This window comes from Meles meles, chromosome 20, assembly GCF_922984935.1.
Source record: "Meles meles chromosome 20, mMelMel3.1 paternal haplotype, whole genome shotgun sequence".
Classification (NCBI taxonomy): domain Eukaryota; kingdom Metazoa; phylum Chordata; class Mammalia; order Carnivora; family Mustelidae; genus Meles; species Meles meles.
In genome coordinates, this window is record NC_060085.1 from 13,273,704 (window position 1) to 13,300,916 (window position 27,213).

Genomic DNA, 27,213 nt, shown 5'->3' on the forward strand with positions numbered 1-27,213 from the left:
CCCAGCTCATGCATGTGCACGGCATGCACTTTCTCTCTCTAAAAAAAATTGCCAATATTTTGCATAATGATGATATATTGGTATTTCATCTTGCATTTTTGTGATTACTAGTGAGGTTGCATATCATTTTCTAATGTTTATTATCTACATCTACTATTTCTATAAATCTCCTGTTTATATTCTTTGTCTAATTTCCGAGTGGGTTGTTTGCATTTTCTCTGTTTATCTATAAGAACTTTTTGCTTATTAAGGAGAGTCTCCATCATCTGTTATACATTATAAATATTTTCTCTTGTTCTGTCATATGACTTTCAACTATATTTCATCCTCCTGAAATTTTGCAGTTTTATGTAATTCAATTGATCAATCCTTCCTCTTTATGTCTTCCAAATTTCATGTTTTGCTTGGAAAATATCTCCAGGATTGTAAAATCTTCTCCATAACCTTACCTTGTTTTTACATATTTGTTGATTTTAAACACTCGCAGGATGACGCTGAGATTTTATAAATTGCAATGATCTCTGTTTATTACATAGTCACATCAGGGCAATTGATTTAATCTCAACCAGTTGCACTCTTAATTGAGTTTTGCCGCATTCCTCATTTGTAATTTGGTTATGTTCGAATCCATCATCTTTTCCAAACCAACAGGCATTTTGGGAGTTGGAAAGTGAAAATGTTTTCTGCTAACATATTCTCCCGACTCCCCGGTCTACTGCAGGAGAGGTGAGGTATGTGAAAGTGTTTGCCAAGGGGACGCTCGCCCTCTCTGCCTCAAAGGACCACACGCTGCGTCTGTGGGACTTACTCTCTGGGCGGGAGAAATTCACCATTTGGGACAGAGGCTCAAAAGATCCCACTGAACCTGAGATCTGGAGTCTTCACGTGGAGGAAGCAAAGAAGGTTGTATATTTGGCATCGGGCTCAAAGGTAACAAACACCTGTCCTGTTTGCAAAGGAAAGCTGCTGTTACCAGAGCATTCCAAGACAGCATATGGTGTTTGTAGGAAGTGGGGTCCCTGAGAGGAGGGTGGGCATAAACAGGGGTGCACAACCACTGGATGGGATGCTATAAGGGATTTCAAACTTCACAGCTGGATTAGATGATCCTGATAGTTCTTTCTGACCCTAAGAGTTGAGACCTTTCATCTTTTTTTTAAAAGATTTTATTTATTTATTTGAGAGAGAGAGAGAGAATGAGAGAGAGAGCATGAGAGGAGAGAGGTCAGCAGGAGAAGCAGACCCCCCGGCGAGCAGAGAGCCCAATGTGGGACTCAATCCCAGGACTCCAGGATCATGACCTGAGCTGAAGGCAGTCGCTTAGCCAACTGAGCCACCCAGGCGCCCTTCTTTTTTTTTTTTTTTTTTAAGATATATTTATTGGGGCACCTAAGTGGCTCAGTTGGTTAAGCCTCTGACTCTTGATTTCTGCTCAGGTTATGATCTCAAAGTCATGAGATCAAGCCCCACATTGGGTTCCAGGCTTAGCAGAGCCTCTGTTCCCTCTCCCCATGCTCTCTCACTCTTTCTCCCTAAAAATAATAAATAAATAAAGATTTATTTATTTATTGGTGGGGAGGGGCAGAAGAGAGAATCTCCAACCAGACCCCCCACTCAGCAGGGAGCCTGATGCAGGGCTCAATCTCATGACCTATGAGATTGTGACCTGAGCAGAAACCAAGAGTAGAAGGCTTAACTGACTGAGCCACCCAGGCGCCCCTAATCTTTTTTAATTTGGTTGTTTTAGTGCTATAAATTGTCCTCTGAGTACAGGCTTACTTGCATCCCACAAAACTTGCTATGTCATATTATCATTTACTGTCAGTTTAAAATACTTTCAGGGGATGCCTGGGTGGCTCAGTGGGTTAAGCCTCTGCTTTCAGCTCAGGTCATGACCTCAGTGTCCTGGGATGGAGCCCCGCGGGCTCTCTGCTCATCAGGGAGCCTGCTTCCCCCTCCCCCTCTGCCTGCCTCTCTGCCTACTTGTGATCTCTCCCTCTCTCTCTCTAAAATACGTAAATAAAAAATCTTTTAAAAAATAAAATAAAATACTTTCAGATTTCCCTTTTGATTTGCTCTTTGGTTGACAGGCTATTTAGAAGCGTGCTGTTCATTCCCAGATATTTGAAAGGTTTCCAGGTAGCTTACCTTTTTCTTTCCTAATTACTTTCATTTGTAGTATGAATCTTTTCAGATGTATCGAAACCCATTTTAGGGTCTCTCTTGGTAAATATTCCACATACACCTGAAAACAATCTGTATTCTGCTGTGTTATTCCCTTATGTCAATTATAACCCTACAATCTGTTATAGGATGAATAGAGACACAGTAGAACAGTGGGTGAAATCTTAGGAACAAAAGGCATGGGGAAAAATCTGTACCTAGCTCCCAGAGGACTTCTTTGCAAGCTGAGTGATCTTGATCATATCACTGTACCTCTCTGCCTCCATTCTTCGTCTACCTGATGAGATAATGACTGAGGTGCATAGTAAGCACCAAATACTTAATACCTATTAATTATTGTATTTTATTAGTAATGGGCAGTTGTTAACATAAGTAATATTGGTAGCTTATAAACTGTGCTGTCCAATATGGGAGGTCACCACCAAACTTCAATTATGAAGTTTGAAACTGAGCACTTGAAATGTGCCTATTCTGCACTGAAATGTGCCATAAGTAGAAAACACACACTGGCTTTCAAAGCCTTAGTACCGTGGAAATAAGGTAAAAGATTTCAATAGTAATTTGATATTAATTACATGTTGCAGTAGTAGCCTTTGGACATAGGGTTAAGCCAAATACATTATTTAAATCGATTTCACTTGTTTCCTCTTACTTTTTTTTTTAAGGGACTAATACAAAATTTGAAGTCACACAACATGCATTCATTATACTATTTTGACAGGGCAGGCTTAAATATTAGGGAAGTGTTGACTGATTTCCAAACTGCATAAGTTTGGAAAACACAGTAAAAAAAAAAAAAAAAAAGGAAATTATAGGGGGAGCCTATGTGGCTCAGTTGGTTGAGTGTCTGACTCTTGGTTTTGGCTCAGATCATGATCACAGGGTCGTGAGATCGAGGCCGGCAGCGTTGGGCTCCACATTCAGCGAGGAATCTGCTTTGGATTGTCTTCCTCTGCCTCTCCCTGCACTCAGACATTCTCTCTTGCTCTCCCTATCTCTAAAATAAATCTTTAAAAAAGAAAGAAAGAAAGGAAGGAAGGAAGAAGGAAAAGAAGGAAGGAAGAGAAAGGAAGGAAGGAAGGAAGAAAGAAGGAAAAGAAGGAAGGAAGAGAAATGAAGGAAGAAAGGAAGAAAGAAAGAAATGGGTGCCTTAGTGGTTCTGTCAGTTAAGCTTCTGCCTTCAGCTCAGGTCATGATCCCAGGGTCCTGGGATCAAGCCCCACATGGGGCTCCTTGCTCAGCAGGGAGCCCCCTTCTCCCTCTGCCTGCCACTCCCCCTGCTTGTGCTTGCTCTTTCTGTCAAATAAATAAATGAAATCTTTTTTAAAAAAAGAAATAAGAAATAATAATAATTAATCCCAAAGACAACATGAGTTTGTGTTCTGTGGTGTGTGGGTGTGTATGTACAAATACTCGTGTGTGTAAGTATAACACAAAATGGGGATCAAACCATATAGAAAGCTAGCTATGCTGCTTCATAAATCGATTTTTATTTGCCCATAACCTCAAACATTCTTCAGAAGCCGCAGGCTTAGTGATTTTGTGAGATGTCCTTGCCTTGACTCCTCTACAGTTTGTTAAACTGATCCCTTCCTACTGGACACATAGGTTATTCTAGCTCTTTGTACTTTCAAATAACTGAGACAACTTTCCTTATACATAGGTCTTTGAATCTCCCCTTCTTTCTTTCTTTTTAAGATTTTATTTATTATTTGAGAAAGAGCAAGGGAGAGCAAGTGCTCGCACTCACACTCGCACTTGTGTTGGGTGAAGGGGCAGAGGGAGAAGCAGGCTCCCCGCTGAGCGGGAGCCCAATGTGGGGCTCCCAGGACCCCAAGATCATGACCTGAGCCGAAGGCACCCAGGCACCCTGGTTACTATTGATTTGAAAAGGCACTTTTTGGGGGGTGAGGTTAAATATGAAACCTGCCATAATCAAGAATTACTTGTAGTGAACAGATGTGTGAATGCACATGGTATGGTTGATATTTTCTGCCCCTTTTTTAAAGATTTTGTTTATTTATTTGACAGTGAGAGAGAGACAACGAGAGAGGGAACACAAGCAGGGGGAGTGGGAGAGGAGAAGCAGTCTTCCCGCTGAGCAGGGAGCCTGATGTGGGGCTCAAACCCAGGACCCTGGAATCATGACCTGAGCCGAAGACAGATGCTTAATGATTGAGCCACCCAGGGGCCCCTTTCTTTGCATTTTTAAGACTTATTTTGGAGAAATTTTAGGCTCACGAAAGTGTTGTAAAGCTATTATGGAGAGTTCCCCTATACCCTTCTATGCAGTTTTCTGTCACGTCGATGTCTTACATAACCAGGGAACATCTGTTACAGCTAAGACATTAATACTGGTAAAGTTCTGTCAACCTCGCTCAGACTTCACTCAGATTTCCTCAGTTTTTCTGCAAATGCCCTTTTGCTACTCTAGGATCTAATTCAGGATACCTCCTCTCCCCCTCTGCCTTTTTTTTTTTTTTTAACTAAAGTGTTGAAAATAAAATGCATGCACTATGAAAAGGCACATTTTGCATCTGACTCCGGAAAACTTGCAACCCAGGTCTCTTGCTGAGATTGCTCTTCCTTCCCTCGATTCCATCAGATTAGTGCTTGGAATCTGGAAACGGCAGAGCTGGTTTTCCGTATCCTGGGAGATGTCTCTGACCGCTGGATGTGCACCAGGGCACTTGCTTCCCGGGCCCTGCTGCTGACTGTGTCTGAGGCTGGTGTGGTCAGTCTGTGGAGCTCAGCCACAGGAACACTGCAGGGGAGGCAACATTTATCCAGTGTCAAAGAAGAAATACCAACCTGTGGGGTCTCGGTCCAGAAGCAAGGCAAGATGGTGACCGGGTTTAGCAAGGGCTCCATCTCTTTGGTAAGTCCCTCTCCTGAATGTGATGCCCGCACTGCTCAGCTCCAAAGTGCTCAGATGTCCTAGAAACTGGGAGAAACCACTTCCCCTTTGATCTTTCCCTAAATGACATTTGTTTTCTTAATTGAGGGATCTGCAACTCAGCACGGTTCAGGAAATATGCCTTGGTGTTTCCTGGGGGCAGGCCACTGTGGGTCGTTGTTGGCACTCGGTCCTGCCAAAAATGTCTCTAGACATTGCCGACTGTCCTCAGCTGGCAAGGATGGCACAAAATGGTCCTCCCCACCCGTTGAGAACTACTGCCCCAGACACATAAGGTAGAAAAAAAGCAAACTTGCAGAGCAGTGTCTCTGATGGATGATGTAAAAAAGGATGGTGGGGAGAGAGAGCATGCAAGCAGGGGGAGTGGGAGAGGGAGAAGTACACTCCCCACTGAGCAGGGAACTCGATGCGAGGCTCGATCCCAGGACCCTGAGATCATGACCTGAGCCAAAGGCAGATGCTTAGCCGACTGAGCCACCCAGGCGCTGCAAAACACATGGTTTGTTTTTTTTTTAAGTCAGCAGTAACAGCCATGAGGAAATTCACTTTCTCCTGCCCTTGCTAAATAAAGGTGAACATATATATATATATATTTATAAATATATATTTTATATATTATATATATTTTATATGTATTTAAAATATATATTTTGGGCGGCACCTGGGTGGCTCAGTGGGTTAACGCCTCTGACTTCAGCTCGGGTCATGGTCCCCAGGTCCTGGGATCGAGCCCTGCATTGGGCTCTCTGCTCAGCAGGGAGCCTGTTCCCCCCCCCACCCCCCACTGCCGTTCTGCCTACCTGTGATCTGTCAAATAAATAAATAAAATCTTTTAAAAAAGAAAAAAAATATATTTTAAAATATTGGATTGGATTAGTGCAAACAACTCGCTTTTCTTGCCCTTCCCCCACCACGTGTCTCCTCTGTACCCTTCCCCGAGGTAATGAGCATAGAGTTTTTGGCTCGCAGACTGGTAGCAGTCTGATGCTCAGAAATCAGTAGTTGACCTGCGGCCGCACGACTAAGGAATGAATGACCCATCCTCTTCAGTCCGAACAAAATGAGTTCTGCCACTCGGGAATGGGGGAGAAACGGGTGTTTCCATCTTACCTGAGATCTCCAGAGTGCCCCCAGCGCAGAAAACAGGTGCTGGGGTGTTCTCCTGGTCCCTGAGTTGATTACAAAAGCAGCATCAACAGAAATAATACTAGCTGCCACGGCTTGAGGGCTGACTGTGTGCAGCGTAGGGGGGAAACCCCCATGACGGCCCCATACTGTAGTCCCCTGTCATGGCCCATTTAACAGATAAGGAAACTAAGGCACCCAAGGACTAAGGCATTTGCTTTGAAGCTGGTGAGCAGCAGAACCTTGCTTCCAAGTCCCTGACCCTGGACCCTTCACTCTGAGGAAATGCTTGATGGACATCCTTGACTTTGCACAGGTTTCCCCTGAAGGAGACAGCCTGCTGGAGAAGCTTCCGGAAGCCGTGAGGTTCCTGGTACTCTCTGAAGACGAATCCCTTCTGGCAGCAGGTAGCGTGTAGCTCTTATTCGGAGCCATGAGGATGCAGCTCCAGATTTTGTTGGAGGAGCAGAGGGGTCAAGGGGGCTGGGGGCTGTCCTAGACCTTTTCTGCTGTGGGCCATACAGTGCACACCTTGGCTTTGCAGACCCGGTGGTCTCTGTCGCCACAAATCAAGCCTATGTGAAAGCTGCCGCAGATTCTACCTGACGCTGGTGAGGCTGTGTGCCCCTCAGACCCCGTTTACGGAGACTGAAATGTGAATTTCGTATCATGTTCACCTGCCACAAAACAGGAATCATATTTTTCTTTTTGTGAAACTGTTTAAAAATGTGAAAAGTCTTCTGAGCTCCTGGGTCATACAAAAAGAGAGGGCGGGCCAGTTGTGGCCCACGGACTGCAGCTTGCCAACCCCTGTTCGTTATCTCTGAGATGACGGTGGTTATCCCTGCCAGATAGGGACGGGGATGGAGGGCTACAGCGTGAGCCGATGGGGTGCGCTCAGGGATGAGCCAGTCCATGCGACCCCTGCTTGTAGGGGCTCCCAGGCTGGCAGATGACAAGGCAGCCACAAGGCAGAGTGGTTGGTGTGACAACCAGCCAAGAATCAGGGGTTGGGGGGGTGTGACAGGGTTCCCTTCTTGAGTCTGAGGCAGTCGGGGAAGGCGTCATAGGAGGTGATGGTCATAGGAGATGACCAACTCCTCAGCCTGATTATTTTTTTAAGACTATTTTTTAAAGATCAGTTTGTTGGGGGTGGGCAACTGGCTGGCTCCTTTAGAGGAGTGTGTGATTCTTGATCTCAGGGTTATAAATTTGAGCCCCACCTTGGGTGTAGAGATTACTTAAATAAATAAATATTTTTTTTTTAAAAAAAGATCAGATTTGAGTTCGCAGCCAAATTGAGCAGAAAGTACAGAGATTTCCCGTATACCCCCTACGCCCCCCCACCCCACTCAGCCTCCTCTAATATCAACACCCCCCATCAGGGTGGTGCATTTGCTATAAATGATGAACTCCCTCGACAAACCATCATCACCCAGAGTCCGTGGCTTACCTTACTGTTCACTCTGGGTGTTGCACCTTCTGTGGGTTTGGACAGACGTGAAATGACATATATCCACCATCATAACCTCAGAGCATTTGCATGGCCCTAAAATCAGCCTGATTTTTAAAAAAAGATTTTATTTATTTGTTTGAGAGAGAGACAGAGATAACAACAGAGATAGAGAGAGAGCACAAGCAGGGAGCAGAGGGAGAAGTAGGCTCCCCACTGAGCAGAGAACCCCACATAGGGCTCTATCCCAGGACCCTGGGATCATGACCTGAGCCAAAGGCAGACGCTTAACCGACTGAGCCCCCCAGTTGCCCCAGCCTGACTTCTATAACGCCTTTGCCAGGGGTCAAAGACAGTGGGAGACCAGTGCTGTCCAGCAAGGCAAACCACAAACATGAGCCACATTTATAACCGAATGTTCTCATACCCCTATTTAAAAAGACAAAAAGACATAGATGTCATTCATGTTAATAACAGATCTTGTTTAATCCCACACATCCAAAAAATCAACATGAAATCAATATAAAAATCATTTTTTGAAAGTTTTTATTTATTTATTTGCCAGAGAGAGACAGAGCACAAGCAGGGGAGAGGGAGGGAGAGGGAGAAGCAGGCTCCCCACAAAGCAGGGGAAGCCCAATATGGGACTCCATCCCAGGACCCTGGGATCATGACCTGAGCTGAAAGCAGTGGCTTAATCCCCTGAGCCACCCAGGCGCCCCATCGATATAAAAATTATTAACGGTCTATTTCATGTTTAAAAAATTCTCGTGCCAGGGATATGAAACCTGGCGTGTGTTGTCCACTGACAACTCATCTCAACTCGGATCGGCCACAGTAAGAGCCACACATGGCTCGTGGTGACCACACGTGCATGGAGAGCACAGGTTGAATGGATAGACACAGACTCCAAGGCTGACTGATGGGTGACTGACTGGTAATGCATCTTCCGTCCTGTTTCCAAAAGAATTTTAGGTGAGGGGGGGAGCACCTTAGTGGCTCAGTCCTTGGGCATCTGCCTTCAGCTCAGGTCATGACCGAGCCCTGCATCGGGCTCCCTGCTCAGCAGAAAGCCTGCTTCCCCTTCTCACACTCCCCCTGCTTGTGTTCCCGCTTTCCCTGTCTCTCTCTCTCTGTGTGTGTCAAATAAATAAATAAAATCTTTAAAAAAAAAAAGGAATTTTAGGTGGCATAAGGGTGTGTGAAATGCAGCACGGGGAATAGAAATGACAGAAGAAAGAAAAACGGTGGGTAGGAGCACAAGATGGAATCAGGACCGAGGACCAAAGCCACTGAGGACCTGAGTGACCTAGAACCTTGTCACAGTGGGTCTCAAGTGTGGCTCTATCCAACAGCCAGTGAGAGGGAGCCCAAGCAGGTTCCCCCATCCACAGTGTCAGGAACTCACCTGTTGCTCAGGAGAGGTTCCCCGATCCCAACTCAACTAAGATCAGGCAGGGATTTCTTAGTGTCATAAACGAAATTGCAGCTCAGGGGTCCCCAAGATCGCTGTCAGGTTTGGTGACTTGCTAAGGCTCAAAGAATTCAGAAAGGCTCATGCTCACAGTTTATTGGAGGCAAAGGAAACAGACGAAGATCAACAAAGGGTAGAGATGCGTGGAGCCCAGAGAAGGCACCAGACACGAGCTTCCTGGTGTCCCCTCCCCGTGGAGGCACATGGACAGCGCCTACTTCTCTCAGCAACAGGGTGTGACGACAGGGTCCTGCCAACCAGGGAAGGAAGCCCACCCTGCCTTGGTGTCCAGGATTCTTCCCGGGGGCAGGTTATGTAGACCAGGCTGACCAGCTGCACAGCCGACCAAAATCTCCGACACCCTGCACAAGAATGGAACACAGATATCCTTGGATAGCAGCGATCCTGATGCCTTTGATCCATTTCCTGTAACACCCTTCTGTGTGAGCCTCAGGTTCAAGTGGACTTCGGTGATACAATTCCACGGAGGGCCTGGAGAGGCAGGAGAATGGATGCTCGGCCCCCAGCTTCTCCTGCGCTGACCTGATTCCAGGGTTTCCAGGAAACAGAACCGAGCTGGTGCGGGCCAGGTGCATAGCTCAGCGTCCCACACCATCACCCCCCAGGGCTGCGGGCCCTGGAAGAGCTGAGTAATCTGGCCTTTGCCCACTTCTGGCACTGCCAGGGGTCCTCTTAACAAAACATTCACCCAGCCCGTGTCTGGAGCACACCTGAGCCAGTCTCCTTGGCTGGAGCACCCGAGAAAATGCAGAACGCCCATTCTGAATACAGAATACAGTTAAATTTCAGATACACGAAAAATCAAGTTTTCAGCATAAAAATATGCCATGTAATATTTGGGGTACACTTATACTAACCAGAATCTCACTGTTTATCTGAAATTCAAATTTAATTGAACTGTTCTATTGGGTCTTTTGTTTTGTGTGGTTTTCTGTTAAATCTAGCAAACCCCTCTCTCCCTCATCTCCTGCTCCTCTGTTCCGCTCCTGCCACACGGGCCTCTGTGCTGCTCCTGAGACATACCCAGGCCTTTCCTACCTCCCAGTCATCTCCCACTGTTCCCACTCTTGCAGTGCTTGCCCCGTTCTCAAATGTCCGCTCCAATGTCCTGTGGCTGCTGCAACCAATGACCACGCAAAGGTGGTGTCTTTGACACAACAGAAATCTCTTTTCTCACAATTCTAGAGGCCAGAAGTCCAAAATCAAGATGCAGACAGGGTCCTGCTCCCTCCAAAGGTTCCAGAGAAGAATCTTCTCTTTTGCGCCTTCTCGCTTCTGCCTTGTGATTCTTTGACTTGTGGCCACATCTCTCCAGTCCCTGCCACCGCCTTCACATTGTCTCCTCCTCCACGTGTGTCTCTGTGTCAATATTCCACACGGCACCCAGCCCCCTGACTGCATTGTCCTCATCGCACATTGTACCTGCTGTCTTACCCTTCCTGTCTTCCTCCCTCCCTCCTTTCCGTCTGCAAAACGTTGTCTACCTTATGTCCAGCTTTGTGCTGGGTTCTGGGACGCCTTGAGCAGCCCAGACAGGCAGTCCCAGCCTCTGGGAACGATTTGTCTTGTGATGACAAATAACATGGCCGTTTTCTGTGAGCGCGTGGGTCGCTGTGGTCAGCCTCCCCGCTCCCCGTGACCACAGGCTGGGTGACGCTGTCTCTCTTGTTCTGCACCTTATTCCTTCCACCTCCTCGTGGCAGGTGCTCGGAAAAATCCTTGTTAGCTGAACGGAATGACTCTCAAGCTCCTCCAGGAATGAAAGGGACAATCGCATGCCTTCCCTTTCAGGGTTTGGAAGATCTGTGCGGATATTCTTGGCCGACTCGCAGGGGTTTCATCGATTCATGGTCACTGACCTTGAACACGAGGACACAGTGGAGACAGCCGGTTTTGGTCCTGAGAACAACCTGATCATTACTGGGTCCCGGGATGCGCTCATTCAGGTGAGGGGTCGTCCTCACTCTGCCTTTGGAATAGAAAGTAGAATTCCTTAGGAGTCTCTTGGCTTCGAAATATACAGACAAAAACTAGTGCAGGCAGAACAGGGCAGGTCATTGGGAGGATGTAGGGGAGGGATCCCACCAAAATGTTCACAAAGTGTATAGCCTTCCCACCGAACTTGGTGGAAAATTCCCATTGAGCTCAAAATCCTCAGGCTGTTGAGAGACGCGTGTAATAAAATGGCAGTTCTCAGAGCGCCTGGGTGGCTCTGTCCGTTAAGCCTCTGACTTGATTTAGGCTCAGGTCATGGTCTCAGGGTCTTGAGATCGAGCCCCATATGGGGCCCTATACTCAACAGAGTGTCTCTCTGAGGCTTCTCTCTCTCTTCCTCTGCCCCTCCCCACCGCCTCGTGCTCATAGGTACACACATTCGCTCTCTCTCTCTCTAAAAAAAAAAAAAAAATGAAAGTAGCAGTTCTCCAACATTCTGGCCCTAGAACCTCTTTACATTCTTTTTTTTTTTTAAAGATTTTATTTATTTATTTGACAGACAGAGATCACAAGTAGGTAGAGAGGCAGGTGGGGGGAGGGGGGAAGCAGGCTCCCTGCCGAGCAGAGAGCCTGATGTGGGGCTCGATCCCAGGACCCTGGGACTGTGACCTGAGCCGAAGGCAGAGGCTTTATCCCACTGAGCCACCCAGGCGCCCCACCTCTTTACATTTTTAAAGATTATTAAGGACCCCAAAGGGCTTTTGTTCATGTGGGTTATAGCATTTTGATCGATATATTTTTAACACATGATTTGTTTTGGAATAGTTTGGAATTTACAGAAGCATTGCCTAAAAAGCAAAGAGAGGTCCCACATATGTTTATCTACTCTTTACCCAGCTCGTTTAATATTAGTATCTCCTGCCACTCGAGCTCTGTATCAAGACTGAAAGATTTACATCAGGACAATACTATTAACTGACCCACAGATTCTGTTCTGATTTCACCAGCTTTCCCACCAATGTCCTTTTTTTCTTTATTCCAGGATCTGATCTAGGATCCTCTGTTGCATTGAGTATTTATGGATAATTAACCATGCTAAAAATTAGAAATGGGGAAATCCAAAAACACTATCGGCTCATGAGCATTAATGTCAGTGTTAATGACAGACTTCTATGAATATAACTATAGTTTCTGAAACAAACAAAACAGCTCATGACAAGAGTGTCATTGTTACACATTTGAACAAATCTCTTTCCTGTCTGGCTTAGTGGAAGATAAATTGGCTTCTCATATTTGATTCTGCATTCTCCAACTGTTGTGATAGCACATGTCTGGTAACTTCTGGAAAACTCCCGGACTCACTCATGAGGGGAAGAGAGTAGAAATGGCAAATACCATCTTAAATTAGTATGAAACCAGTTTTGCCTTTGCATGCCTTCCTGAAGATGCCTGGAGGTACCCTCCAGGGGTTCCCTGGATCCTACTTTGAGAATTGCTGTGGTAGCAGATTGGTGAGGTGTGGGGAAGTTTGAGGGGCTGGTGAAGGCCCTCGAACTACAGACTGAGACTCCACCTTAGGTGCACAGATAGGCTTATGCCCATTTCTGAGCTAGGGCAAGCAGAAGGAAGAAGTCAGCTCTGGCCATCTGCTGTCCATCCACAGGTATGGAGTCTGTCGGAACAGGGGACCCTGCAGGACGTTCTGGAAGGTGTCGGAGCCCCCGTGAGCCTGCTGGCCTGGGGTGGGACCTTGGTGGCATCTGCTTCCCAGCAGTCCTCGTCTTTTAAAGTCTGGGATCTCACCTACCTTCCGAAGCCGAGGGCCTGCACCCCATTCCTGGATCGCACGGGCCTCACAGCAGTGTCGCACAATGGAGGCTACATTTACTTCCCCAAGATTGGGGACAAGAATAAAGTCACCATTTGGGACTCAGCGGAAGGTGGGTAAGATATAAGCCTGGTCGTTCGTGCGGGGAGGAGGTAGAGCCCCTGCCTTGGTCTGCTTGGGCTACCAGAACCGAACACCACAGCCAGGGTGGTTTAAAAAAATTGACATTTATTTCTCACAGTTCTGGGGGCAGAGAAGGCCAAGGCCAAGGCCAAGGCACTGGCAGATCGGTGTCTGGTGACAGCCGTCTTCCTGGTTGCTGATGGCCCCTTTCTTCTTATGTCCTCACAGGAGCTCAGAGAAGGAAGCTGGCTCCCCAGTGCCTTGTATAAAGGCACTGATCCCGTCGTGGGGACTCTGCCTCATGACCTCATCACCTCCCAACACCGTCACATAAGGGGGGACTTACTCAGTCCATAAGAACCCCCTGACACCAGTTGACTCCAGGCTGAAAGTGATTAACATAGATCAGGACTTGACTTTATAAATTTTCCAGCACGTGGGTAATTGACCACCTGGTTGTCAATCTCCGCATTAGTTCTGGTTTCCCGGAAACAGGGCACGGGCTGGGGACATTTGCCCAAGGGGTGTGTTGAGGGGAGCTCCTGGAGAAACCCGAGACAGACTGAGGGAAGCAGGCAGGGGCAGGGGGAGGACTGAACAAGGAAGTGTGCTCAGCCTGATCCCAGGGGGGACATTCTGGTTTGGGGACAGCTCCCCAAACATTTTGAGATGAGGGGCTCCCTTGCCGTGAGAGCAGTGGGCAGCCTTGGGCCTAGGTGCCCTGACTGGTATAGAGGGTCAGGGCATGTCACCAACGGTGTCTGCTGTAATCTCCACGGGGTGAATGGAGGTACAGAAATTCCTTGTTAATGATAAAATGCTAGGAGAAAAAAGATTCACTCTCATGTTCCTGTGTTCATGGGTTTGGCAGATCTTTGGTTAGTGCTGGCCGTGGAGCTGGGCTCTGGGGTTGGCTGTGAGCAAAACAGATGAGATTATAACACTGGAGGTGCCTGCTCGCTAGGCACGGGGTGAAGCCGGGCGCAGAGGTAGGGGGTGCAGTGGGGCTTGAGAGAGAAGGGTGTGGACTAAAGTCCATTTGTCTAATAGGGTTACAAGCTTGCACTCAGAGTTCATACAGCCCACAAGGCAAGATGTTTAGTCTGCAACCCTTTCTGGACATTTATAAAGGGCTAGGATGAGAGGTCATGCGTGTCCCTTTGTCCATCTGTCCCGATGGGGAGCGGAAAGTCTCAGAAGGTGTTAGGCAGGGCGGTGAGGAGATGGGAGGACAGGGGTGGAGGCAGGGGGATTGCAGCGGAGAAGCTGGGGAGTACGGATCATGGAAGCAGTTTTTAAAATGCTTAAAAATAGGAAAACTGTGGCATGAGCATCCCTCTGAGCTATTCTTGACGTGATCTTCTCTCTGTGGCAGGGGAGGAGCAAGACGCCCTGGACACATCCAATGAGGTCAGGTGTCTGGAGGTTGCCCAGCAGGCCAATCTCCTCTTCACCGGCCTCATTTCGGGGGTGGTGCTGGTGTTCCCCCTGAACTCCAGACAGGATGTGATGTGCATCCCCCCTCCCGAAGCCCGGAAAGCCATCAACTGCATGGCCCTTAGTCAAGGCGAGGAGCGCCTGGCCATCGCCTATGACAGCATCGTCCTGGTGCTGGACATCAGCCCTGGGGATCCCTGTCCAGTCATCGATGGGCCAACCTACACCTTCTACACCCAGCTGCCTGAGACCATATCCAGCGTGGCTGTGCTGGCCGACTACCGCGTCATCTACGGCATGACCAACGGTGACCTCTTCCTTTACGAGTGTGCGAATTCCAAAGTGTTCCCTCTGGAAGCCCACAGGAGCCGGGTCACCTGCATGCAGGTCAGCCACAGGGAGCAGCTGGCGGTCAGCGGGTCCGAGGAAGCCCTGCTGTGTCTCTGGGACCTGCAGGCTTGCAAGTGGACATTCCAGATGAACTACACGGTGCGTGGCCCCCACACAGCATGATGCGAGGTCCTGGCATTAGAGAGCTGAGGACAGGCGTCCTGGGTTAAGTGCACACCAAGGACCATCGCCTGGGGTCTGGGGCGGGGTGAGGCCAGGGAGAGACACTCCCCTTGGGGGCAGAGTTTAAGGGACACCAAAAGACTCAGCCATCAAGAGAGATGCGATTTTAATGCAATGTTTACCAAAATCTAAAGAAATGCAAAAAATTCCCAAAGAACAAAATATCATTTTTTTAAAGATTTTATTTATTTGATTAGAGGGAGAAAGAGCAGGGAGGAGGGGCAGAGAGAGAGGGAGAAGCAGACTCCTTGCTGAGCAGGGAGCCCATCCACCATGCTAGGTTCTTTCCCAGGACCTTGAGATCACGACCTGAGCTGAAGGCAGATGCTCAACTGACTGAACCACAGGCGCCCCCAAAAGTATCACTTTAAATAAAGACAGGATCAAGTCCTGCCTGGCACACCCCTGCCTCACCCTCCTTACCCTAATCTTGACTGCCATTCTTGCGTCCAACGGTTTTGATTGCCTTGTCTGTGACAGGCCCCTTTCCAGCCATAGCCAGGGTCCATGCTGTCCTGCCTCTTAGAGCCATGTTCTCAGAGGGGACACAGTGTGAGCTCCGGGACAACAGGATCTTCTTGGGTTTTGCTTACTGAGGTGGCCCCCATCCCTAGGAGAGTTCCTGACATGTCCTCAGGGATCCACAAATGTTTGTGGGATAAAAACACCTGGGGGAGGAGCTCAGTCAATTAAGCGTCTGCCTTCAGTTCAGATCGTGATCCCAGGATGATCCTAGGGCCCTGGGATCGAGCCCCACAGCAGGCCCCCTGCCCCTCTTCTCCACTTACGCTCTCCCTCTCTCTCAAATAAATAAATAAAATCTTCAAAACAAAAACAAAAACAGTAGAGCAAATACATGATGGGCTGTGGAGCGACAAGAACTTTGAGAAAAGGGCGAGGTAAACTGGGTAGAGGGGCAAGGGCTGCTATTTAGGAAGGTCAAACGAGTCTCAAGTCTCGTAGCACCTGGCGGGCTCATTCGGAAGAGCATGCGACTCTTGATCTCGGGGTCGGGAGTTCGAGCCCCATGTTGGGTGTAGAGATGATAAATAAATAAGCTTTAAAAGAAAAAAAAGGAAGAAGAAAGTGAACTAAGTCTGGTGGAAGGGCCTTCTAGGCAGAAGGAACAGCAGCTATGAAGGAAGACAGAAACAGGCAACTGACTCCTTGACCTAAGAAGTGTACCAGAGCCCACACTGTCCGTCTCGCAAGCAGCTGTGATAGTTTGTGTCAGTAGAATCAGGGGCTGTCATAAATATATCCATATACTCATAAATTATAGAAAAACACTTATTAAAATATCATCCAAGAGTTTAATCTTCACAATGACCTCACAATGACCGGTTTTTCAATGTTCGGCACAAAGGCCGCACTTTTGGTTGCAAGATGTAAACATTATTCATAAACATAAGGAGATGACTGATCTTGTAACTAAGAGAAGAGAGTATATAGAGTTTCGTCTTAGAAGGCCTTCATCCCATCTGACCTTTATTTTTATGAAGCCACTGTAATACGGGGCTGTCAGTAAACTTCTATTTCATTGAGATGGGAAATGTCACCATAGCAGTCAAACACACCTAACTTTTTGTTTTTGTTTTTGTTTTTTGTCATGTGTTTATTTTTAAGCGGCCTCTGTGCCCAGCATGGAGCCCAACGTGGGGCTCAAACTCATGGTCGTGAGTTTGACTGAGGTCAAGACCTGATCTCTGAGCTGAGATCGAGAGTTGGAGGCTTCAATGACTGGGTCACCCGGGCACAGCCCCCCCCGCATTTTTTTTAAATGAACTTAATTCTGGAATGATTTTTAGATCTACAAAGAAGTCATAAAGATAGTACAGAGGTTCCCCTCTACTTCCTCCTCACCCAGCTTCCCCGATGTTATCATCTTATGTAACTCGAGCACATTTGTCAAAACCAAGAAATTACCATGGGGACTGGATTGTTAACTAAGCTACCAACTTCACTGGGATCATCTGTTTTTTTCAGTGCATTTCCTTTTCCTGGTCTAGGATCCAATCTAGGATGCATTTAGCATATAGCCTTTAACTAAAGACCATGATAGCTGATGCTTGTAGAATTGAGGTCACTTAGGAAATTAAATCCGAAAATTCCTGCTCTCCAGGGCAAACTGTCTGCAGACCTCTTAGTCCAATCCCTGTGCAAATGCGTTTTGGTCCTAGAGTCTTGGTGATGGAATATACCCATGTCTCCAGGGTTCCGTTGGATCCATCCCCATGGGAGGCTTACATGCCTGGCTTCTGACACAAATGCCTTTCAGTGGGTCTCCTGGGTATCTCAGTTGCACTCCAGATCACATCGTCTTTTTCTACAGAATTCTTACTGTAGGGGAGTCCAGTGTCTCTGCTTCTCCATGGATGACAAGTATGTGTACGCGGGCTTGAAGGATCGTTCCATCATCGTCTGGAGTGTGCTAGACGGTGAGTCATTTTGCTTCAGCGGCAAGACTGAGCTTAGATCTGGAGAAGGAGGCCTTGTGCTGGGCTCTGGGTGTTGCAGGGCCCTGCCCTAGCCTTCCCAACCTGGGAGGGAGCTACCTAGTGAGAGGTGTCTGCAGGTCAAAGGGACAGGCCCCCCCTGGAGCTACATCTCCTCTTCTAGACCCATGCTCTGGGTACCTGGAACCCTGAAACATTCTCCCCACCTGGGATGGTGTCCTCTTCAGGGCCTGGACAGTCCTCTTCCCCAGGCTCATCCTCCCAAGGGTGGATTGTCCTCCCTAGTATGAGCATCCCTAGACTTGGGGGTTGGCCATGGGGTGATGAGCATGGAGTCTGGGTGCATGAGCTGGGTAGGTGGTCTGGATGCACATGTGTCGGGCCCTTAGGAGTGAAGGACACAGCTGGGTATGGGAAGAGAAGGAGGCCAAGCTGCTCAGAGCTGGGACTGGCTCTCCCACACCATTACATTCTATAATGGAACTGAGAAGCCTGCCAATTCTCCACCCAAGCATGACCTTCCAGGTGGTTCCGGAGGTACATCCATCAGTGTAGGATGATAGAGAAAATTTCACTTAATAGTTTATTAGCTAGATTTGCAACATTTCCATATTGTGCCTTAGAGGATATGGGCCTCGATTCCTTCTCTTGCCCTAGGCCCTGTAAATGATAGGGGCACCTTGCTTAAGACCAACTGCTTTGAAAACCCCACATTTCTGGGTCTGCTCAGTACTACCCTCATGGCATATTAATGAGGGCGAACATGTTTCGTGTATTGGGTACTGTCACTGAGCTACTTAATTCTCTCGACAGCCACCTCATTTTGCAGAACAAAAAATTGAGGCTTTGTGAGATGGGGTGACTTGCCCAAAGTCACACAATGAGTAGCTGGTACGCAGTGGTTTGCAGCTGGTCTGCCTGGTCCCCATGGTCACCCTCGTCACTCTCCTACCTATTCTCCTATACAGAAAGGACCCCTTATGACACTGGAAGGGGGACAGGTGCCGAAGTGAAGATGCTGACATTCAGGGAGGTTAAGAGATTTGTCCAAGGTCACAAAGCAAGTGAGTGAACGAATATCAGGTAGATTTGAATACATCGTAATAAAATACAGTGCAATCAAATAGATCGTAGTCTACTACTTGATGGCAAAGATGTCGGGCAAAAAGTCACAGACGGTTCAGAAGCTGAGATCTGTGGAGTGTGGCCTTAAAAGCCCCTCCTAGGCAGGTTCACAACCTCTCCTCCCCCACTAATAATATGTACTGAGCTCACTCTGGGCTAAAACCAATACTAAAGCATGTGACATCCATGACCTTTTCAAATCTTAGAATTCCCCTCTGCAGGTGGGTTTAGTTATCGGCCCCATATTGCAGAGGAAGCAAGAGGGAGTCCAAGAGTTTAGAATTTGTGTGCAAGCTAGTAAGGAGCATAGGAAGGATTTGACCCCATGCAGCCAACTCTCCAATGGGCGAGATCGGATCTCTGTAGCCCCTACTTTCTCATTAGTGCCCTGCCGTCCACCCCAAAAGGCACCCTGCTGGCTGTCCAGTTTGTCCACGCTGTGGTGAACAGGATCATCCCAACTTCCAACGGCTTCATCGCCCCCACTAGACACGGCTATCTCATCCGCGAGCGTTTCCAGTGCCCTTCGTCGAGAACGTCACAGCAGGACCCTCTCAAGAACTTCAAGAAGGCAGTGTGGAAGGTCAAATCCAGACAGAGAGAAGAGCTGGCAGCTGCTGCCGGAGCACTCCAGGACTCGAGATCAGCAAGTGCCCAGGGAAATGATTGCAAATCAAACAAACGCTCACAAGTCTGCCTGCTAGTGTAGAACCTCCGAAAGTCATGGGACTCCAGTGAGTTAGCCCCATTCAAGCTGGTTGATGCAAAGAGTATGTATGTGCTGATGTATATCTGGACCCAAAGCCTCAGATTACATAACTCAGACTCTGTTTCTCACCACCCTTCCATTCTTCTCTCCTTGTTGGCTGTAGTCAAAGACCAGCTACCCACAGGTTAGCAACATGACAGCCAAGGTCAGTAGAAAAGAGACCTTCCCCCTTGCCAGCAGTCTGAATCAGTGCTGGCCCTGATTCTATGGGTCCCAGTGAGTTCCTGCACCTGTCTCTGGGAGAATGCAGTGCCGTGATGGGCCCGCCTGACCCAGTGCTCACCAGGCTACTGATGGAGTCAGTAGCACCCACCCAGATTGCCTGAGCATGGGACAGGCTAAGCCTGGGAGGGGACCTAGGGTGCTGGTACAAGGCAGTGGGAGGATGGAGGGATGGGAGACTGATCAAACCACAGATGTGGACCACAGATCTTTATAATTTATAAAGCATCAGGTGCTATTCTCCGATCTCTATCACAGCCCATAATTCAGGGAGAGTGGGAGCGTCCGCATCCGTTTTGGATGAGGAAACTGAGCCTTGGTAGGTAGCTGTGATTTGGTCAAGCCTCAGGTACAAGAGCTCTGGGAAATGAGAGCCAGGAGACATCCTGTCCCTATCCTGTTGGTCCACTTCCCTCTGATTTTAGTCTCAGAAGAGTGACCATTCCATAGGTGACAAGTCCAATGTCCACGGGGGCCAGCAAGTAATCTAGGTGATTGCCATGCACCTGAGGGAGCAGCAGAGAATAATGGAGACCCTGGGCCATGTAGAGGATGTGTGCTCTGCCCTGGGTGGATTTGGTACCCCGATGCCACCTCAGAATGGCCATGGGGAAAAGTGGCAAGAGCTACCTGTTGTTGTAAGCAAAGCTGGAAACCCAGACTGTTATGCAAAATGTTCCCACATTTAGAAGTTGGTGATTGTCTCAAATTTACATCCACAGGCACATTTAGCCTGTGTGTCTCTAGTTCAGGAGGCAACTTCATGACCCAAGCCAGTGTGAAAACAAGAAAGCTATTTTAGTTCTTCTATCCCTACTCCCTGGCTCCCAAACTTTGAGGATAAAGATGGTCTTTTATCTAAAAAACTGGAGGCTCTTGGAAGTGGACAGAAAAAGTCACCAACATCTCTTTGCTGAGCTTTTCAACCATCTCTATTCTCCCCAAGTTCAACAGAGGAACTGATTCTGTTTCACTGAAATGGATCTTTCTTCTTTGCCCGTAGCCTTCCAAAAGCCCCTACTTCCTTCTGGGGCTTTCACCATAAAGATAGGAAAGTCCAAACTTCAAGGTGCTATTCCCTCTCCCCTCTGTTGGCTTCCAGACAGTTTTAGAAAAACAACCTTCAAAACAGAGGCTTTGAAGCGAGATGTGACCCTATTGACTTCTTCAGTCTTTCCCAAACTAGAGATCCCAGGGAGGCATTGGCAGTTCTGCAGATGTTAGCATCAAATTCCATTTTGAAAAAATATTTTAAACTGTAATTTTAAAATGCATGGCCAGCTGGATGAGGCAGCGGGTTTTAGGATGCGGGACTAACTTAGGGTTCACCTGCCATCTTTGTTTAACTGAGATTTTGATAGGAGCCCTTGAGGAAAGCTACTCTTTGGGACCACTTCTCAGTGAAATGGGGCTTTGCCCAATGCAGAAATAAAGTGGACATGGTGGACAGAGTAAGATGTCAGCCAAAACTTCGGGTTTAAAATATGTGTGTCCATCTCAACAGCCTCAGTGAGAATCCATGGCTTGTAGTAAATACTACTTTGAACGGAGGAGAGAAATTTTACTAATAAAATGCAACTCTGAATTGTTCTGTTGGAGTTTTTTGCAGCGAGCTCTCATTTGAGAAAGAAGTTGGGTTGCTAAGAACGTTTGACCAGCTCTGTACTTTAAGGAGTGACTTAGCTGGAAGTCCTCCAGCCCTGGCGGGGCCAGGATGAAAGCAAAATTATCAAAATCCCCACCTCACTCTCCTACACAAAGCAGGACCGTGTCATGGAGCATCCAAACTGGGATGCTTCTGAGAGGAAAAGATGGGACTTTAAAAGATTACTCCTGGGCGGCTCAGTGGGTTAAAGGATCTGCATTTGGCTTAGGTCATGATCCCAGGGTCCTGGGATCGGGTCCCACATCGGGCTCTCTGCTCAGCAGGGAGACTGCTTCCCCCCCCCCTCCCCGCCTGCCTCTCTGTCTACTTGTAATCTCTATCTGTCAAATAAATAAATAAAATCTTAAAAAAAAAAAAGATTACTCCTGACAGCTGAAAAAAAAAAATTGGATAGTCCTGAGATGAGTGGAATATACACCCTTCTAGCTGCAGTTTATATGAAATCCCAGAGACTTTTTAAAATTGAGATATAATTAATATATAACACTGTATCAGTTTCTGGTATATGACAGAAAGATTTAATATTTGCATATATTGCAAAACAATCATCACAATAGATCTAGTTAACATCCAGCACCACACATAGTTACACTTTTTTTCCTGTGATGACTTTTTTTTTAAGATTTTAAGATTTTTATTTATTTTTTAAAGATTTATTGATTTAGATAATCGCTACACCCAACATGGGGATCAAACTCATGACCCCAAGATCAAGAGTCACATGCTTCACCCACCGAGCCAGCCAGCTGCCCCTTGTGATGAGAACTTTTAAGATCTATTCTTAGTGACTTTCAAATATACCTTACAGTATCACTAACCACACTCACCGTGCTGGACATGCCATCTCCAGAACTTACTTGTCTTGTAACTGGATTTCTCTGTTAACTTTTGACCACCTTCACCCATTTTTCCCACTGTCCCTATTCCCTTGCCTCTGGTAACCCCCATCTGTTTTCTGTATCTTTAAGTGTGGGGTTTATTTCTAAAATTTTAAGTTTAAATTTATTTTTTAAATTTCACTTTATTTTAAAAGTCTACAGACTTTTTATTTACTCATGTATCCCAAAGTGAAAATGTTCAAACTACCACCAAGTTGCAGTGAGGACAATGAACAGGCGCGTTTGCTCACCATCAAGACTGAACAATTGCCTGATCACTGTCAATCTTCCGCTAAAACATTTCAAAGTAAGAGCCAGGACTGGTGAGAATACTGAGGCACTCATCTCAGGCACAAAGCTTTTTTTTTTCTTTTGCGTGAAAGAGAGAGAGTGCCCACGAGAGCTGGGGGAAAGGAGAGAGGGAGAAAGGGAAAATACCAAGCAGGCTCTACACTCCACGTGGAGCCCAACACGTCTCGATCGAGCCTGAGATCATGACCTGAGATGAAATCAACAGACGCCTACCTAACCGACTGAGCCACCCAGGTGCCCCTCAGGCACGGGCTTTAAGGGTATAGCAATCAAAGTAAGTAATATTTTATTACTATTCTAAAAAAAAAACCCCAAATTGGAGTAAAAAATGCATACTGAACAAAATATCAACATTTTAAATTAAAGATGGGATCTGACCCTGCACTTGAGTGAACTGGCCTCACTTGCCTCGTCCTCAATTTGACTCTGGTGATGTCAAGACTCCTCACCGCCAAAATACATCGGGAGACGGCTTTTAGGGAATAAAGTTATTCTTGAACGTAAAAATAAAGTTATTCTCGAACGTAACCGCACACCTATGAAAACAAACAGTTGTTACTTCGTATTTAATATCTTTCAGTAGGCATCCCTAATTTTCCTGCTCAGCCCTAAAACATCTTTTATAGCTTTTTTTTTTTTTTTTTCAAACTAGGATCTGATCAAGATTTGTTCATGGGTGGCACATGGTTGTTTTGTTCTTTTAGTCTCTTGCATTCTAGAGCAGGCTTGCCACCTGCTTTTGTAAATAAAGTTTTATTGGAACATGGCCACACCCATTCATTTATATACAGCCTAGGGCAGCTTTCATTAGTGACAGGGAGTGTACGGTTCCAAAAGCCAATCCGGCCCTTGACAGGAAAGTGTGATGATCGTGATCTTAAGGCTTGATTAGATTCAAGGTAAATCTTTTTTTTTTTTAAGATTTTACTTATTTATTTGACAGACAGAGATCACAGCAGGTAGCGAGGGTGGGGGGGAGCAGACTCCCTGCTGAGCAGAGAGCCCGATGCGGGACTCGATCCCAGGACCCCGAGATCCTGACCTGAGCCAAAGGCAGAGGCTTAACCCACTGAGCCACCCAGGTGCCCCAGGGTAAAATGTTTTTTAACAGACTTTTTTTTAAAGAAAGATAAGGCAGGAGGAAATCTTTTTTTTTTTTTTTTAAGATTTTTGTTATTTATTTGTCAGAGAGAGAGAAAGCAGGGGCACAGCAGAGAGAGAAGCAGGCTCCCTGCTGAGGCAGGGAGGGGCGCCTGGGTGGCTCAGTGGGTTAAGCCTCTGCCTTCGGCTCAGGTCATGATCTCAGGGTCCTGGGATCGAGCCCCACATGATCTCAGGGTCCTGGGATTGAGCCCCGCGTCAGTTCTCTGCTCAGCAGGGAGCCTGCTTCTCCCTCTCTCTCTGCCTGCTGCTCTGCCTACTTGTGATCTCTCTTTCTGTGTCCAAATAAATAAAATCTTAAAAAAAAAAGAAAAGAAAAGAAACAGCTGGCCTAGAATAGTCACTTGTGCTAAGCTCCACACCAGCAAACCAAAACTTAATACCTAATTTAATAGCCCTTCCCAGGACTGGAATCTTAATCAGTAGGTCTGGAATTTGCTGGTCAGTCCTAGTGAGGTAATCCACCTGATGGAGCCCCTCCAACCCCCAAAGAAAGATAAGATCATCTGTTTTTTCTTGCCCTGTTCTGTCTATAAAATCTTTCCATTTTTTACTGCTCCTTGGCGCTCGTCTCTGTTTTCTAGACGGGATACTGCCCAAGTCGTGAATCACTGAATGAAGTCAACTCAATCTTTAAAGTTACTCAGTTGAATTTTGTTTTTTAACACATCATAATCACAAGGTAAACATTTTTGGCAAGACGACCTCAAAAAGGATTAGGTAGACATTTTTACAAAACGAAGTACCGCTCACTTAGCAGCTGCGAATGATAACTCACAGTTTCTGTGGGTTGCGAGTCCAGGCTCACTGTGGCTGGGATTTTTGCTCAGGATCTCACCAGCCGGGCTGGGATCTCACTGAGAAGCTCACAGCCCTCCTCCATGCTCATTCAGGTTGTCGGCAGCCCTGAGCCCCTCATTGCTGCAAGACTGTGGACCTCAGCTCCTAAAGGCTGCCCTGTCCACAGGCATGCACAAAGTAGCTGGTTCCTCATTTAAGGACAGCAGGATCGCACCTCTCTGCTGTTTCGAGGCTCTGACCTCCAGATTGTCTTTCAAAGGATGTTCCTGATTAGGTCAGGCCCACCCAAAAGAATCTCCTTTCTGGTGAACTCAAAATCAACCCAAGGGGACCTTAAGCCTACTTGTAAAATCCCTTCACCTTTGCCATGCGGTGTGACTTAGTTGCAAAAGTGAAATCCATTATACTCACAGGTCCTGCCCCCACTCTAGGAGGGCAGGATAGGAAGGGTACACATACCAGAGCTGAGAATCTTGGGGCCTGCTTCAGAATTCTGCCACAACACGTGATTCTGGACTTCAGAGATTTTGGTCATGAAGTTTGCCATCTGTAAAGACTCAGATTAGTTCAAAGTAGGATCCTTTGATCTTGTCTTTTTAACTTTGCCAGAACACTATCCAAAGAAAGACCTACCTATGAATCTTACCATAGTGTTATCAAGCTTGTGAAATGGTGGGAAATGTGTGTTGGTCCATCTAAACTGCCGGGGGGTGCCTGGGTGGCTCAGTCGTTAAGGGTCTGCCTTCGGCTCAGATCATGATCTCAGGGTCCTGGGATCGAGCCCCTCATCGGGCTCCTGCTCAGCGGGAAGTCTGCTTCTCCCTCTCCCACTCCCCTTGCTTGTGTTCCCTCTCTAGCTGTGTCTCTCTCTGTCAAATAAACAAACAAACAAAAAAATCTTTAAACTGTCAACTTTAAGGTTGTTAATTTCATCTGTGTAGATGAAAACAGTAAAGGAAAAAACTCAGCACTTTTTATGCTTTATAAAAATAAGGGTGAAAGATTTTTTGTACTACTCTCCACATGTTGAATACATACACACACACACACGTGTGCACACACACAGGCACGCACAGTGCACACACACCGAAGGTAGAACAGCTTTGTGGTTTCCTGCTCTCCAAATGAGTGAAGGCTTCCTGAGACCGCAGGAGATCTGTAAAAAGAATGGAAAACTACAAGTGATCCTTGAAATGCGAACAGACTCATAACTCCTTGCAGGCGGGGAGGCATGGAGCGAGGACCCCACGGTGTGTCAAAAGCCCACACGTGCAGTTGGCTCTCTGGGACAGTGACTAACAGATTGCCCGGAGGCGCTGGTGTGAGAGTGACAGTCCAGACATCTGGTGGCCTCAAGGGGTTCAGGCCGCCTTAGCTGATGTTCATACAGGAATGCGCTGAAACTGAGCTGAATCCCTTTCTGGGCTGGGAGCCACGAATCCTCGAGGCTTTCTTCCTCCTCATGCCCCCATCCCCATCTATCCAGCACCACATTCTCTCTGCTTTACCTTCTGATTATTGCTCCCTTCCTCCCCCCTCTCTCCACCTCCACTGCCCCCCTCCTGGTCTCAGGCACCATCGTCCTTCTAAATGATGAAACAGCCTCCCCGCACCCTCCCTGGCCCCCCTCCAATCCCTTCCCAGCAGAGTAGCCGAAGCATTTGCTTCCAAATTCAAAGCTGCTCAAACAGCAACTCAGAGAAAACCCACGCGCGGTTTCTACCGGTGCTAAATGCCAAGACCAAAATTTTTAACTTAGCCCATAGGGATGAGTGGTCTGCCTCTTCTGGCCTCGGCACCCTTACCCTGCACCTCCCCCCCCGCCCCTCCCCCCCCTCCCTCCCCGTCCCCCGTCCCCACCGCCAGCCCCGGGCTCTTGCACTGTCCCACAACTCTGGTGTCTCTGTCTTGCTCTTTCTATGTTCAAATGCACCATCTTGCTTCCCTCCACGGGGCCCTTGTACAGCTGTTCCTTCTGATGTTCTTTCTTTCTTTCTTTCTTTTTTAAGATTTTATTTATTTATTTGAGAGAAAGAGAGAGAGAGCTTGAGAGGGGGAGAGGCAGAGGGAGAAGCAGGCTCTCCGCTGAGCAAGGAGCCCAATGTGGGACTCGATGCCAGGATCCAGGATCATGACCTGAGCTGAAGGCAGACGCTTAACTGACTGAGCCACCCAGGCACCCAAGCTCCTTCTGACTTTCATGGTGAATGCCTACACAACCCTGAGAACTCACCTAGAACGTCACCTCCTCCGGGAAGCCTTCCTCATCCCCTGCTAGACCAGGTTAAATCCCCGGAGGTGGCAGGTAGCATTTCCCAAAAATGGTCATGGCAATATTTCCTGTCCCCTATGCTGTTCTAGAACCTGGCCATTCCTCAGGTTCTGGAGTCTGTTTGCCCTCCTTTTGAACTTGGGAGGGACTTTTTTAAAAAAAGATTTATTTATTTGAGGGGTGCCTGGGTGGCTCAGTGGGTTAAGCCTCTGCCTTCGGCTCAGGTCATGATCCCGGGGTCCTGGAATCGAGCCCCACATTGGGCTCTCTGCTTGGCAGGGAACCTGCTTCCCTCTCTCTCTCTGCTTGCCTCTCTGCCCACTTGTGACTTCTGTCTGTCAAAATAAACAAAATCTTTTTTAAAAAAAGATTTATTTATTTGAGAGAGAGAGAGCACAAGCAGGAGGAACAAGGAGAGGGAGAGAGGATCTCACTTAAACTGCGTGCAGTGTGGAGCCCATTGTGAGGTGCCATCTCACAA

General features: G+C 47.3%; 1 protein-coding gene across 4 annotated transcripts in view; it reads left to right on the forward strand.

Moving 5' to 3' along the window:
- NWD1 (NACHT and WD repeat domain containing 1) overlaps nucleotides 1-21,506 on the forward strand; it is a 61,794-nt gene extending 40,288 nt beyond the window's left edge. For 2 of the 4 annotated variants that reach the window (XM_045989713.1, XM_045989714.1), the window contains 8 exons: nucleotides 722-930; nucleotides 4,790-5,062; nucleotides 6,543-6,633; nucleotides 10,966-11,120; nucleotides 12,773-13,049; nucleotides 14,436-14,986; nucleotides 17,403-17,508; nucleotides 19,059-21,506. In XM_045989713.1, coding sequence (XP_045845669.1) covers nucleotides 722-930; nucleotides 4,790-5,062; nucleotides 6,543-6,633; nucleotides 10,966-11,120; nucleotides 12,773-13,049; nucleotides 14,436-14,986; nucleotides 17,403-17,508; nucleotides 19,059-19,360 — 1,964 coding nt within the window. In that variant the 3' untranslated portion in view covers nucleotides 19,361-21,506. Of the gene's footprint in view, nucleotides 1-721; nucleotides 931-4,789; nucleotides 5,063-6,542; nucleotides 6,634-10,965; nucleotides 11,121-12,772; nucleotides 13,050-14,435; nucleotides 14,987-17,402; nucleotides 17,509-19,035 lie in introns of all 4 variants that reach the window. The other 2 variants (XM_045989716.1, XM_045989715.1) reach the window with 2 other exon arrangements.
- Nucleotides 21,507-27,213: the final 5,707 nt, after the last annotated feature.